Below are 15,963 nucleotides of genomic sequence, written 5' to 3'. Positions count from 1 at the left end.
ATTTCCCACCTATTTTATTGTCATCTGCAAATTTGGCTAGCCTACATTCTATCCCTGCATCCAAAGACATTAATATAGATCTTAAATAGTTGGAGCTCAAGTAATGAACCCTGTGGAACACCACTAGTTACAGCTTGTCAAACCGAGGGAGACCCATTTATCCCCGTTTTCTGTTGGTTAGCCAATCCTCTGTCCAAGAGACATGGTGGTAAGGTAGAGTTGGGTGTCATTGTGTGAAAACCAACATTTTTTTCAGACGTTGTTGCTGAGAGACAGCATGTCGATGAAAATTAGAAAGAGCCAAGGATAGATTGTTGGGGGGACACCAGAGGTAATGCTGCAGGAGCGAGAAAAGACGCCAGATATTTCTAAGCGCTTTATGAAGCCAATTACGTTCCTTTCAAAGTGTAGTCACTATTGGAATGTAGGAAATGCAGCAACTATTTTGCACCCAGCACATCCCATCAACAGCAGTGGATACTGACCAGATGACCTGTTTTTATTGTAATGTTAATTGAAAGGTAAACATTGGCCAACGCACCAGGAAAATATCTCCTGCACTGCTTTGAAATAGTGCCATAGTATATTCTACATTCACCCAAATAGGCCTGTGTCTCAACCAAAAGATGGCACCTCCAACAATTCAGTGCTCGCTCTCTACTGCACTGGAGTGTCAGCCTTGATTTCTGTGCTGAAGTCCTGGAGTGGGACTTGAACCCGAACTTTATGAACCTCATTATTTAGAAGTACGTGTGTTGCCAACTGAACCACTGCAGACACACAATACGCAGTTTTTCATGCCATTTGATGAGATCTTCCCTGGCGTGGGTGGAAACCTGATTAGAGAAATTCTACAACGGGGAAAATGGGCATGGATTTAAGATGTGGCGACAGTTTCCGGGACTTTGGAGAGAAAAGGAGGGTTGGAGATCTGGCAGTAATTTGTGAGGGCGATCAGGTTAAGGGTTGTTTTATTGGATTGTTAACATATTAAAAAAGAATGGTCTTGTCCTCCACTTCAACATTCTTATTTGGTGACTTTTATTTAAATAATAAGTGCAGGGAATGTACGGTGTTGAATGTTTGCTCGGCAAGTGCAGAGTCCTGACTTTGGAGAAGGTGTCGTGCCTCTTGATTGTCAAGTCACTGGAGATGGGTGAAAAGTATAAAATAAAGTACATAACCAGATCTTGCATGTGTTGTGTAGAGGTCAAGCAGGACTGTGCTTTATCTTTCAGCTTTGATGCTGCTTAAGCAGTTCAAAGTAGCAGAGTATGTAAACTTGGCTGCATGAATATTCTCAAAGGAGTGGACATGAAAGATGGTAACTGCCAGAACAGTTTTGCTGCACTGTCTGTGCACTTGCCCAGGATGTTTGTTTTGAGAAGTTTTAAATAGTTTAAAAGCTTTTATGCCATCTGTGACCCATACACTAATGGTGCTAAGCCAGTTACCAAGCTTGCCAGATTTTTAACCACATGTCATGGGGGAATGTTGCAATGTTAATTCATGCGCGTTTCCTTAAATGGTAAAGAATTATCACTGCAATAGTGTATTTCCTTACATGCTTCATCTCTTCAGCTGCTTAATTTATTACTTTAAATTTGCAATATGATTGCATTATAATTTTGCACTTTTAGGAAAAAGATTATTTTGAATATTGACACATTTATTTTCTGATACCGAAGATAAATATCTTTTGTCTGTGACGACAAGTTTGCTTTTTAAAAAAAAAAAAATTTTGTCTCCAGAAATTCCAGGAAATGCTGACGGAGCGTGGAAATGTTACAAATGCCTTTCATATTAATAACCCCTGTGAGACTGGAGACTGGTTTAGGAAAGAGTGCTTGCTGGAACACAAAAACACATTACATAGCTGTTGTTTTGTTGGCTGGAATTGGGCCAGTGTCACTTTCGCAAACAGTTTGCAGCCCTTTAGGAATAAAGCTGAATTTTAGATGAGGTCATGTATGGCAGCAGTGCCTCCTTGTGATGTCCTTTTCTATCCAGACTTACACTTGTTAAACGTAAACACTCTTTGCATAGCTGAGCATGTTGCAGTTGTCTCTGCCTGCAGTATTTATAATTTCTTAGGTGGGCAGGGGGAGGGGAGGAGGGGCTGTTATATAATAACGCTGATTCCAGTGCGAGCATTGTTCCTATATTGCTTTATTAATTGCAGGACCCAAAGAAATAGAAATAGAAACCCTACAGTGCGGAAAGAGGCCCATCGAGTCTGCACCGACAACAATCCCACCCAGGCCCTATCCCCGTATCCCTACATATTTACCTGCTAATCCCCCTAACCCTCATATTTACCCGCTAATCCCTCTAATCTACGCATCCTGGGACACTAAGGGGCAATTTAGCTTGGCCAATCAACCTAACACGCACATCTTTGGACTGTGGGAGGAAACCGGAGCACCCGGAGGAAACCCACGCAGAGAATGTGCAAACTCCGCACAGACAGTGACCCAAGCCGGGAATCGAACCCAGGTCCCTGGAGCTGTGAAGCAGCAGTGCTAACCACTGTGCTACCGTGCCGCCCTGCAAACTTGAAATCATGAAAAATTTATACGGTATCTCATCATATCTCAGGGATGACTCAAAACAGCATTATCTAACATGTAGTGACTTTTGTTATGTAGGTGAATGAAGTGGTTATTTTGCACACTTCTAAGAAGCAACAAACAGCAGCGAGATGACTGGTTCGAATGCTTTTGCTAATTATTGTTTTAAAAGTTTATTTATTAGTGTCACAAGTAGGCTTATGTTAACAGTGCAATGCAGTTACTATGAAAATTCCCCAGTCGCCACACTCCGGCGCCTGTTCAGGTACACTGAGGGAGAATTTAGCACGGCCAATGCGCCTAACCAGCACGTCTTTCAGACAGTGGGAGGAAACCGGAGCACCCGGAGGAAACCCATGCAGACAGAGGAAGAATGTGCAGACTTTGCACAGACTGTGACCCAAGTCAAGAATCGAACCCAAGTCCCTGGCACTGAAGCAGCAGTGCTAACTACTGTGCCACAATTGGTTGGAGGACAAATATTCAGAGAACACAGTGCCACAAAGTACATTTTTTACCTAAACCTGTGGAACAGGCATTTGGGATCCGCTGTTTAGTGTGCCAGGAAGGATGGCAACTGCAGCATCATGGGGCTCCTTCAATACTATGCTGGACTGTCAACCTAGACTATGTGCTAAAATAGTGATTTGAACCCAAAACCTTCTAATTGAGGGGTCGAAGTGCTGCCAAATTAGTCAAACCAACAATGTAAATAATATGCTAATCAACCCAGTCTTCTGAGCAAAAAAATGATTAAGTGGAGAGTGGTTTAGGTAAATTTCAATCCACTTATACTATTATAAGGGCAGCACAGTGATTAGCTCTGCTGCCTCACAGGACCCGGGTTCGATTCCCGGCTTGGATCACTGTCTGTGCGGAATTTGCACGTTCTCCTCATGTCTGCATGGGTTTCCTCCGGGTGCTCCTGTTTCCTCCCACAGTCTGAAAGACGTGCTGGTTAGGGTGCATTGACACGAACAGGTGCCGGAGTGTGGCGACTAGGGGAATTTCACGGTACGTTCATTGCAGTGTTAATGTAAGCCTTACTTGTGACTAATAAACTTTATTTTACAATTACTATCCAGCAACAGCTGCCAAACTGGCTTCATTAGGGCATTCCTCCCGAAGAAATGTTAATGCGTCTCTCCTTTTCCATGAGTCTTTGAGGAGTGAGCCACTTGAATGTTCCCTTTTGGGTTGCATTACTGACCTCCTGTCAGGACTACACTGCTCCAAATAGCACCTACTACACTGATGTATTTTGTTGTGAAATAGATCAAAGGAATGTAGGACTGGAGTATTTCCTCCCTTGTTTCTCAAGTCGTAATTCTCTGTCCTGAATGCTTTTCCTGCTCTCTCAATCTACACTGATCAAAATTAAGGTTTGGTATAGAATCATAGAAACCCTACAGTGCAGAAAGAGGCCATCTGGCCCATCGAGTCTGCACCGACCACAATCCCACCCAGGCCTTACCTCCATATTCCTATATATTTACCCGCTAATCCCTCTAACCTACGCATCTCAGGACACTAAGGGGCAATTTTTAGCATGGCCAATCAACCTAACCTGCACATCTTTGGATTGTGGGAGGAAACCGGAGCACCCGGAGGAAACCCACACAGACACGAGGAGAATGTGCAAACTCCACACAGACAGTGGGGTCACTGTCGGGAATCGAACCCAGGTTCCTGGAGCTGTGAAGCAGCAGTGCTAACCACTGTGCTACCGTGCCATTTGTTATTTGAAAGCAAAACACCACAGATACTAGAAATAGGAAATAAAAACAGAAAATACTGCAAACACTCAGTAAGTCTGGCAGTTTCCGTGGAGAGAGAAACAGAATTAATGCTTCAGGTCGGTAGGATCACAGACTGAAACATTAACTCTATTTCTCTCTCCATAAATGCAGACGGATCACCTGAGTGTTTCTAGAATGTTCTGTCATTGTTTAAGGTTTGCTGTGTCGTCCACTCTAACACATTCTTCCGAGCATCCTCGAACTGTGGAAATCAGCATGTGGGTGCTTCCTTGATTTCCAATACCTCTAAAGCCTCACCCCCCTCTCTATCTCCATAAACCCCACCAATCTTGCACTTCCATATTGCTCCAATTCTGGACTCCCGCTGTTGTATTTTGGTTATCACTGACTTAAAGAATGATTGTAGAGACATAGATTTGCTTGAAGAGTAACTGATTTATTGGAGGAACATAACTCTTTACAAATATATTAGACCAGTGGCGTGAGATTATTACCGGCCACTCACGTCCCGCCCCTGCTGCAATTCAAGCAACCAATTTTATTTCTGCGAATTCTGCCGTATATTTGTCATGTGTAATTTCGCCGAGTTTGAACCCAAGCCGCGGGGTGTATCGAAACCCATGCTCACTAAAAAGGATGGAAAGTTTGGTGCCCAGCCAAACCTCCGTTCACTGCAGCGGGACCAGAAACTCCCACTGGCGTGAATGGCCGTAAGATTCCGGCCCAGATGTTACTCAGTCTAATCTGTGAGCTTTCTCCTTCTAGACCTTCTTCGGTAAAAGTGCAATTTTTGCTGCATTGTCGGGTTGACTGTCAACATCTGGTTCTCCCAAATGTATAATGGACAGTTTCCTTTGATGAATAAGGATAAAATTTCTCCAGTCCTGTCTCTAATTCTGTAAATTTTTGACTGTTTGCATCCTGGAACACCACTTTTGGTGGATGGATAGGTGTGGATGCACACACACAGTTCCTTAACAGGCTGAGAGAACAACTGGCAATAGATCTCTTTAAATACAAACTTATAATTGTCAACTCCTTCTCCAGGTGGATAGAGGTGAAGCATTTACTTCAACTCTGCCACTGGGTCATTGAAAAAGTCTTTGCAACACTTGGCATTCGGACCAGGTGGTGATCCGTGGAAAAACGCTGATCGTGCAGCAGAATCGAAGAACCTGAAGAACAATCGAGGAAGGATGGGAAAATCTTATAAGTTCAAAATCTTCAGGTTAACAGTGCAGTAAGTAGGCAGCACTGGGCAAATTCCCTTTTTAGTGAGCATGGGTTTCGATACACCCCGCGGCTTGGGTTCAAACTCGGCGAAATTACACATGACAAATATACGGCAGAATTCGCAGAAATAAAATTGGTTGCTTGAATGCAATTTCCAACTGGAGAAAAGCAGTGAGCCGAGCTTAATAGTCATTTACAGCTGTTTTTTTAAAAAAAAAGTTTGCGACATTTTCACAACAAACACCATAAAGGGTCAGCAAATGCAGCGGGTATCCGAGAGGCTGGTTGGCGTGGGGAAACGCCATTACTGCGACAAAGTTTTCAAAATTCCAGGCAGACCTTCTAAGAGCTGCAAACAGCTATGGGTTCCAGGGAGACACCTTTTCTGTGACATCAAGAAGCCCCACAGATGCGAACAGTTTCTTGTCAGCTCTCCGCAGCATTCTTACATTGCAAAAGGTTTGGACACTTTGGAAGGATGTGTGGAACCAAAACCTGTAGAAACACAGACGATCATGAGAGAATCTTTGCACAAAAGGCCATTAATGAAATAGAGGAGTCTCACCAAAAAGAGGAACAAGAATGTTTTTTAGGCAAGATGAAAGATCCAAGATACATATTCTGGAAATGTGGACATTTGTGTCAATGGACACATCACTAATTTCAAATGGGATACGGGTGTGACTGCAACAGTTTTGTCCAATAAAGAGAACCAAGGCAGCTAAAACAATAGGTGAAGACAACTGAAACCCAATTATGTGGTCCGGGAGGGGATAAGATACAAGCCATAGGCATGTTACAAGCAGCACTCCAATACAGGAACAAACGGATGCTGGAAACATTGTGTGTTATTCCCAATCAGGAATTCTTTCTCCTGAACTGAAATGTCTTTGTCAACCTCATCAAAGACAGCGAAGGAGGTCAATGAACAGACGGTCATCAATGAGACTAAACAGGAACCCCTTCAACCTGCCACGTGCACTGATGATCTAGGTTGCTACTTCACTGCCAATCTTTTCACACACTTCACTGAGGCAGATAGTCCAGTACTTCTCCAAGAAGGTGTCCACGGGAGAAAGAGTGACCATTTCACCAAAGGGGCAATTAAACACTTGGACCTATAAGTGCCTGTGTGTGACCATGATCTTCAATGAGCCCATGGAGCAGGTGGAACAGAAAACTTGAGCAATAGAATAACTGGTACAATACCACATTCACCTGACAGTTGTAATTCCTTTTGTAAATTTTAGCAAGATAAACGGTTGATTATTTTTTTCTGCCTTTCAGCCTCCACTACTTCAATAGAACTCTTTTGGCAGTTTTCAGTTGTCTTAGAAATGTAAATTGGCAAAACTTAGTGCCTTTTCCAGTCAGACTTGCAAACTTTAAAGTCGGTTTTCAGCAATTGTGGCTCTTACAACATGGTGGCAGAGGTGAATGTTGGTTGTTGCTGACTAAGGAAAGGTTACAGAGACATAGATATGTCTGAAAGTCACTGCTTTATTAGAAGAATAAAACTATTTACAGATGTACAAGACTAGTTGTTCACCAGTCTAAGCCATGAACATTCTCTCACTAGACTTTTGGTCATATCACTCTCCCTTTCATCATCATTTGGGCAATACTGTTTCTCCAGTCCCACACATTAATCCCTTCAACCTGAACACTCTGTTACTACATTCACCTCCCTGAATTGAATTGTTCCACCCATTGGCAGCCATGCTGGGCCTAAGCTCTGGAATTCCTCTCCAAGCCTCTCCACCTATCCACTGTACTCCTCCTTTAAGATGCTCCTTAAAATGTACCTGTGATCTTCTGCCTTGATAGTTCCTCCTGTCGCTGGTGTCAATTTTGCGTCTCCTTACATTCCTGTGAAACACTTTGGGATGTTGTGCCAAATTAAAACTGCAATATAAATGCCTTTTTTGTTGTACAGCTACCGGCACCATCATTTAGTAACTGCTTTCTCATTTATCCTACTTCTGTTGTCCTCTTTTCAACTTTGACAGTGTCCTTTACTTTGTGATTTGCTCCTTTATCAAAAGATAATTGTTGGTACTGTTCTATGAGGTAATTAACTTGCCCTCTATCTGTATTTTTGAGCTGATCTGCTGAGCCGAACATGGAGGAGCATATACCAGTGTTGTGGGAGTGGACTGGGTGCTCTGCAAATAGTACGTTCTAATCTGCCTCTGGGAAAGGAGGGAGGCTGCCTGACTGTCACCACCTCTATTTATTTTACCACAATGCTCCTCACGTACAAGTGGATCAAGAGTTATGAAAAAAGATCCATTAGTAATTCTGTACCCAGTCTGTGCATTAGAAATATGGAGTAGGGAAATTAGTTTAATATGAAAAGAAGCAGCCCAGATTGAACTCGTTAAATTATAATCTTGTTGAAATGGACTTCTGACGTTACTTGTCCGTGATTGTTCTGCTCTTTTGGCTTGCGATGTCTCTCAGCATAACATATCTCCTGGTCTGCTCTGCCTTTGTCATATGACTCTCCCTTGCACCACCATGTGGACTGGACTGTTTCTCCAGCCCCACACATTAACCCTTTCAGCCCTGCACCCCCTGCTACTACATTCACATCCCTGATTTGAATTATTCCTGATGTGGAGATGCCTGCATTGGACTGGGGTGGGCACAGTAAGAAGTTTCACAACACCAGGTTAAAGTCCAACAGATTTATTTGGTAGCACAAGCTTTCGGAGTGTCACTCCTTCATCAGGTGAGTGAGGAGTTGTGTTCACATAGACACAAACTCAATTTACAAGATAATAGTTGGAATGCAAGTCTTAACAGGTAATCAAGTCTTAAAGGTACAGACAATGTGATGGAGAGAGGGTTAAGCACAGGTTAAAGAGGTGTGTATTGTCTCCAGCCAGGACAGTTAATGAGATTTTGCAAGCCTAGGCAAGTCATGGGGATTACAGATAGTGTGACATGAACCCAAGGTCCTGGTTGAAGCCGTGCTCATGTGTGCAGAACTTGGCTATCAGTCTCTGCTCAACGATTCTGCGTTGTCGTGTGTCGTGAAGGCCGCCTCGGAGAACGCTTACCTGGAGATCAAAAGCTGAATGCCCGTGACTGCTGAAGTGCTCCCCGACAGGAAGAGAACACTCCTGCCTTGAATTATTCCACCATTGGCAGCCATATAGAACATAGAACATAGAACATTACAGCGCAGAACAGGCCCTTCGGCCCACGATGTTGCACCGACCAGTTAAAAAAAAAAAAAACTGTGACCCTCCAACCTAAACCAATTTCTTTTCGTCCATGAACCTATCTACGGATCTCTTAAACGCCCCCAAACTAGGCGCATTTACAACTGATGCTGGCAGGGCATTCCAATCCCTCACCACCCTCTGGGTAAAGAACCTACCCCTGACATCGGTTCTATAACTACCCCCCCTCAATTTAAAGCCATGCCCCCTCGTGCTGGATTTCTCCATCAGAGGAAAAAGGCTATCACTATCCACCCTATCTAAACCTCTAATCATCTTATATGTTTCAATAAGATCCCCTCTTAGCCGCCGCCTTTCCAGCGAAAACAATCCCAAATCCCTCAGCCTCTCCTCATAGGATCTCCCCTCCATACCAGGCAACATCCTGGTAAACCTCCTCTGCACCCTCTCCAAAGCCTCCACATCCTTCCTGTAATGTGGGGACCAGAACTGCACACAGTACTCCAAGTGCGGCCGCACCAGAGTTGTGTACAGTTGCAACATAACGCTACGACTCCTAAATTCAATCCCCCTACCAATAAACGCCAAGACACCATATGCCTTCTTAACAACCTTATCTACTTGATTCCCAACTTTCAGTGATCTATGCACACATACACCTAGATCCCTCTGCTCCTCCACACTATTCAAAGTCCTCCCGTTAGCCCTATACTCAACACATCTGTTATTCCTACCAAAGTGAATTACCTCACACTTCTCCGCATTAAACTCCATCCGCCACCTCTCGGCCCAACTTTGCAACCTGTCTAAGTCTTCCTGCAAACTACGACACCCTTCCTCACTGTCTACCACACCACCGACTTTGGTGTCATCAGCAAATTTGCTAATCCACCCAACTATACCCTCATCCAGATCATTAATAAATATTACAAACAGCAGTGGCCCCAAAACAGATCCCTGAGGTACACCACTTGTAACCGCACTCCATGATGAATATTTACTATCAACCACCACCCTCTGTTTCCTATCCGCTAGCCAATTCCTGATCCAATTTCCTAGATCACCCCCAATCCCATACATCTGCATTTTCTGCAGAAGCCTACCATGGTGAACCTTATCAAACGCCTTACTAAAATCCATATATACCACGTCCACTGCCTTGCCCCCATCCACCTCCTTGGTCACTTTCTCAAAAAACTCAATAAGGTTAGTAAGGCACGACCTACCTGCCACAAAACCATGCTGACTATCACCTATCAATTCATTACTCTCCAAATAACTATAAATCCTATCCCTTATAATTTTTTCCAACATCTTGCCGACAACAGAAGTGAGACTCACCGGTCTATAATTCCCGGGGAAGTCTCTGTTCCCCTTCTTAAACAATGGGACAACATTCGCTAACCTCCAATCTTCTGGTACTATACCAGAGGCCAACGACGACCTGAAGATCAGAGCCAGAGGCTCTGCAATCACTTCTCTTGCCTCCCAGAGAATCCTTGGATAAATCCCATCCGGACCAGGGGATTTATCTATTTTCAGACCCTCCAGAATATCCTGCACATCCTCCTTATCAACTGTAATACTGTCTATTCTACTCCCCTGCAACCCAGTGTCCTCCTCAGCTATATTCATGTCCCCTTGCGTGAACACCGAAGAGAAATATTGGTTCAATGCTTCACCAATCTCCTCCGGTTCCACACATAACTTCCCTCTGCCATCTATAACTGGCCCTAAACTTGCCCTAACCAACCTTCTGTTCTTGACATACCTATAGAACGCCTTAGGATTCTCTTTAACCCTATCCGCCAAAGTCTTCTCATGTCCCCTTTTAGCCCTTCTAAGCTCGCTCTTCAACTCCCTCTTAGCCAATCTAAAGCTTTCTAGTGCACTACCCGAGTGCTCACGTCTCATCCGAACATAAGCCTCCTTTTTCTTTTTAACCAACAAAGAAACTTTTTTGGTGCACCACGGTTCCCTAGCCCTACCAATTCCTCCTTGCCGGACAGGGACATATGGGGCCTAAGCTCTGGAAATTCCTCTCCAAGCCCCTCCACTGTAGGTTCCAGCTGACGTTTTACAACTTCTGCATTTTTGCACATATTTATCGCTTTCCTGAGCATCAAGTTTCTCAACAATCAGCAGACTTGCTCTCATCAAGGGATCTCGAATGCCTGAGACTAATTTGTCTTTAATCATATCATCTTTTAGCTGTGTGAATTCACTTGATTCTGCAATCTGTGTTACAGCAGTCACATACTGATCAATGGCTTCTGTTTTACCTTGAGTTATAGTGTTGAATACGTAGCATTCATAAATAACATTCACTCATGGTTCAAAACATTTGTTTAAGGCTTTCCAAATCTCCGCTGCCTGGTTTCTTTGTTTGCTGGTTAGATTGAGAATGGTACACACTTTGTAGCAGTCCATCCTCAGCTGTGTTAGAACTATGGTTACTCGTATTGGTTTTGGCTTTTAAATTAACTCTGTTGCTAGCTCGTAGTTTTGTCATTACAAGTGGAAAAACCACCAATTCTACCACATATCACCTTTTATTTTTGCTCGGAGCTGGGCGAGGAAAGTATACGACAGCCATGTTGCTCAGCATTTCGTCTGAAGCCTTCAGTTTGTTTGATTTTCCTTGTCCCATCTCAGCAGATTTTAGCATGTGTGTTCCTTTCTGAGCTGCCTCTTTGCAGCCTTTCCAAGATTCTAAAACTCTCTTTTAGCTCCACTTCCTGACACCATGTTTTGTGTTTAAAGTCTGCAGTGCTTCTCCTTGTAGGCCTTTATTCAACTGAACTTAAAATGGCAGAGGTCACCTTACTATGGAAAGCCAGATAGGACATCTGGAAATGTTTGCACCTCAAACTCAAACACATAGTTAAGAGTAATAGTAGCCCAAAGACAGTGGCTGGGATTCTTCCAAAAGAATTTGCATGAAAACTGGAGTAAATCACGCTGATTTTTTTCAGTGGCAGTCTCAAAAAGAATCTGCCACACTCTGTGCACTGCCGAGTGCCTCAGCCTGAATCATGGTGCAATTCAGTGGGCGGGGCCTATTCACGGCCCATAGCGCTGAGTGGGCCACTGCGCACGCGCTGATCTGTCAGCGCCGAGATTGGCACATGCACAGTGGCCCTGCACTGCAGGCCTCCCAATTGCTGGCCAGCTCGATTGCCCCACACGCGCACACATGGGAAACCCCCCCTCCCCTTCCCCAACTCCCTCACATCACCCCCTGAGGCCTCACCCCCTCGGCACAGCCCCATGCCTGATGGGCAGTGCCAAGGTTGCTTCTTGGGCATTGACACTTTTCCCCTTGGATAGTGCCGGGGGCACAGGCTGGTGGTGCCAATGCCCAGGGTGCACCCCCCCCCCCCCCCCCCCCCCCCCCCCCCCCCGGCGCCCAACCCTCTGGGGGGGCCCCAATTGCCCCCCCACTTCACACCAGTGGGGCCGGGCTGCCAATTCCCCAAAAGAGGGGAGCTAGTGTAAAGCCCGCCCACTGATTCTATTTAAATTGTAGGGAAATGACATCCTGCATAGGTAATGAAGCTCCGCACCTATTTCCGGAAATCTGGGAGACACTATCGGGGCACGACACCCAGGATGAATCCCACGCATCGGGCATCGCTTGAGTCCCCATGGGAGAATCACCCCCAGTTACTACTTACATGAACTTGCCCATGAACAAGAAGCTTAGCCCTACACATGGCTGACTAACCTGAGATTGAAGATGGGCAGCATGCTTACTGAGCCACAAAGGATTTCCCAAATCAGATTTGTGCGAGGAACATTTGGATATGTGAACATAGGATCATTGCATCATTTATTCATTTTTTTGGACAAACTACTGAATTCTGTGGCCTGTATTCCCTTTCAACCTTAGCACAATTGTGCTGACATATCATCCTCTTGCATTACCTCTCATCTCTAATCTCTCCTTTCCAAGAGGAAAAGCATTTTCCACATGATATCCTCGACCTGTTCTTGCTCTCCTCTTTCCCTTGTCCCCCCCCAACAAAAAAGGTTTGTCTGTTTCTCTCTTTTGGCTTCTCTTAGGTTGACATTTTCATAGAATCATAGAAACCCTACAGTACAGAAGGAGGCCATTCAGCCCATAGAGTCTGCACCAACAATAATCCCACCCCAGGCCCTATCCCCACAACCCCACACATTTACTCCGCTAATCCCTCTAACCGACACATCCCGGGACAATTTAAGGGGCAATTTAGCATGGCCAGCGCACCTAACCTGCACATTTTTGGACTGTGGGAGGAAACCGGGGCACCCGGAGGAAACCCACACAGACACAGGGAGAACGTGCAGACTCCACACAGACAGCGACCCAAGCCGGGAATCGAACCCGGAACCCTGAAGCTGTGAGGCAGCAGTGCTAACCACTGTGCCATTGTGCCGCCCCTTTGGCTAGTGCCACAAGTGAAGCATTTGAATGTGATAGGGATTAACATTCATTGATTCCCCAGCTCCAGATTACACAATGGAATTTGGGGTATCAGTATGTGCCAACCCACCATCAGGAATACATGATGGAAAGGTGATAGGAAAAGAGAACATGTAAAATGTTAATGTGTTCCATATCTGCATTTTTATAGACTATTAATTCCCTCGTAATTTGGTTTATGTTGCTGGTTTTGTACTTAATTAAATTTTTGTCCTACAGGAGGAGTACAGATCAGAAGGCATCAGTTGGCACAACATTGATTATATCGACAACAGTGGTTGCATTAACCTCATCAGCAAGAAACCCACAGGCTTACTGCATCTATTGGATGAGGAGTGCAAGTGAGTACTCACACCAACCTGATTTAACATAGTAATAGCCTATAGAATGAGTTTACGTTATGGTGCATTAGTATCAAATTCCTCTGTTCACAATACAATAGGGATGTTCACTCATTTAAATAAACTGGTTAATGCTCCTGCTAAAATGAGGAATCAAGTAATTTCATGGGAGTGTTATTTGTGCATTATCCTTGGCTGTAATTTTTAGCCTTAACCTTTTAATTGGTGAATGTCCAATATACTGGAACAGTTTCAAGTCCAATCTGATTTGAGAGTTTAGGTGGCAGTAATCATAGATTCTGATGCTACTGAATCCCTCAATTAGATCACCATGTACATATTCTGGTGAGCACGATTCTGCATGGTGCCTGATAGTGAATTGCCATGATTAGGTGAAAGACAAGTAACAACACGAAACAATAAAGAGTGAATTTCTGAAGTTTTCAATCAATCTATTAAGACCAATCTAAGAGAATTTCCTTGGTGGAAAACCCTAATACTGGAAACCTCTGGTGATTGCATCAATGGAGGCTCGATATTAACCAAAGGGTGAGTGGCCTGGAGGCGGGAAGTGGGTGTGAGACTTGAGGGTGGGTGGATTTGGAATGGAGGCTGAGTGGGCCTGCACTGTGCAGAACGAGTGCATTAAATCCCTCCATCTCTCTTTTGGCACTCGATTGACCTCTGTGCATTTGCTATCAACCTGCTGTGCTGCGAGATGTTGTAAGAAGTCTCACAACACCAGGTTAAAGTCCAACAGGTTTTTTTGGTAGCAAAAGCCACTAGCTTTCGGAACAGGCTGTCCCTTCGTCAGGTGGGTGGGAGTTCTGAACTGAACTGTCACGAAGGGCCAGCCTGTTCCGAAAGCTAGTGGCTTTTGCTACCAAATAAACCTGTTGGACTTTAACCTGGTGTTGTGAGACTTCTTACTGTGTTTACCGCTGGCAACACTGGCATCTCCACATCATGACTGCGAGATGTTGCCAGAGCTGTAATCTGGCTCTTTAACCAAGCAAAAGAACACAATTAGATGATGGGTTTAACCTAGAATCCATAATACAAGTGAAAGGGCCACTCGGGAGCTTTTCAAGGCTGTTTGCTTAGTAAGGAATGGCAGCAGCAGCATTGCTGATGGAACATTGCAGAAAGTGATTTTCAGTCAAGACATTTTTTATGTTAGTAACGTTAGTTGAATATTTGTATACTTAAGCTGATTGAGATCAGAAAGAAATGTAAAGACTTATTCCTAAAGCTAGGGCCGCCTCGGATGCAAAGCATTTCTCTTAAATGAGTGAAACTCGGTTCCTTGGACTAATTTCAACTCTGATCTTGTCTTTGTCCGCTTAATTTTGAATATGCTACTTTGTGTTCCCCGCTGGGCTCCAGGTGAAGAGAGTTACCCACATTTGTTAGTGTGCTGCTTTTACACAATTCTTGTATGAGGAGAGTTAATGAACTGAAGGATTTTAGTTTATATCTTGCAATTTTTCCCTCTTATTTTACTGCCTGTGTCAAACTGGTCACAAATAACACAATCTGGTTGAAGTTTATTATCAGCCTTCCATTTGACTGTTCATTTTTATCGTTCATGTGATTCATGCTGAATTTCACTGAGATTTACTGGGTGGGGGGTTATTTTAAAATTAAAATAGACACAACGAAAATACTCAACAATCCTATAAGCCTATACATAAGCCTAGGTAGGTAGGGACATGACCGGTGCAACTTGTGGGCTGTATTTTTTCTATGTTCTATGTTCTAATCCAATCATAGATTATTCTCTCCGAACTTGGATCTGTCTGAAAGTGCTTAGGGGCGGCATGGTAGCACAGTGGTTAGCACTGCTGCTTCACAGCTTCAGGGTCCTGGGTTCGATTCCCGGCTCGGGTCACTGTCTGTGTGGAGTTTGCACATTCTCCTCGTGTCTGCGTGGGTTTCCTCCGGGTGCTCCGGTTTCCTCCCACAGTCCAAAGATGTGCGGGTTAGGTTGATTGGCCAGGTTAAAAATTGCCCCTTAGAGTCCTGAGATGCGTAGGTTAGCGGGATTAGCGGGTAAATATGTGGGGGTAGGGCCTGGGTGGGATTGTGGTCGGTGCAGACTCGATGGGCCGAATGGCCTCCTTCTGCACTGTAGGGTTTCTATGATTCTATAGAGGTGATATACTGGTTTATCATTAGTAAGCCACATAACTAGGGAAGTATGGAGGGCATTAATTTAAATAAGGGGCAATGAGGGATTAACCTTGGGTATATGCAACAAATTAAAGGATAGAGTCAAGGTCGGAGAGCAAAGCTATAAGATAGGAAATGGGGGTCAGAGAGTGGCAGGAAGGAGCAGAGAGGAAAAAACATAAGAACACCCCAACAGTCAAGATGAGATGTTACAAAAGTAACACAAAG

At 44.3% G+C, this 15,963-nt stretch overlaps 1 protein-coding gene across 3 annotated transcripts in view; it reads left to right on the top strand.

The window, feature by feature from the left end:
- myo9aa (myosin IXAa) overlaps positions 1-15,963 on the top strand; it is a 298,687-nt gene that overhangs the window by 182,810 nt on the left and 99,914 nt on the right. For all 3 annotated transcript variants that reach the window (XM_078199938.1, XM_078199939.1, XM_078199937.1), the window contains exon 12: positions 13,442-13,563. In XM_078199938.1, the coding sequence (XP_078056064.1) occupies positions 13,442-13,563 (122 nt within the window). The remainder of the gene's footprint in view (positions 1-13,441; positions 13,564-15,963) is intronic.

This window comes from Mustelus asterias, chromosome 29, assembly GCF_964213995.1.
Source record: "Mustelus asterias chromosome 29, sMusAst1.hap1.1, whole genome shotgun sequence".
Lineage (NCBI taxonomy): Eukaryota > Metazoa > Chordata > Chondrichthyes > Carcharhiniformes > Triakidae > Mustelus > Mustelus asterias.
This window is presented reverse-complemented; position numbering and strand designations above follow the sequence as displayed.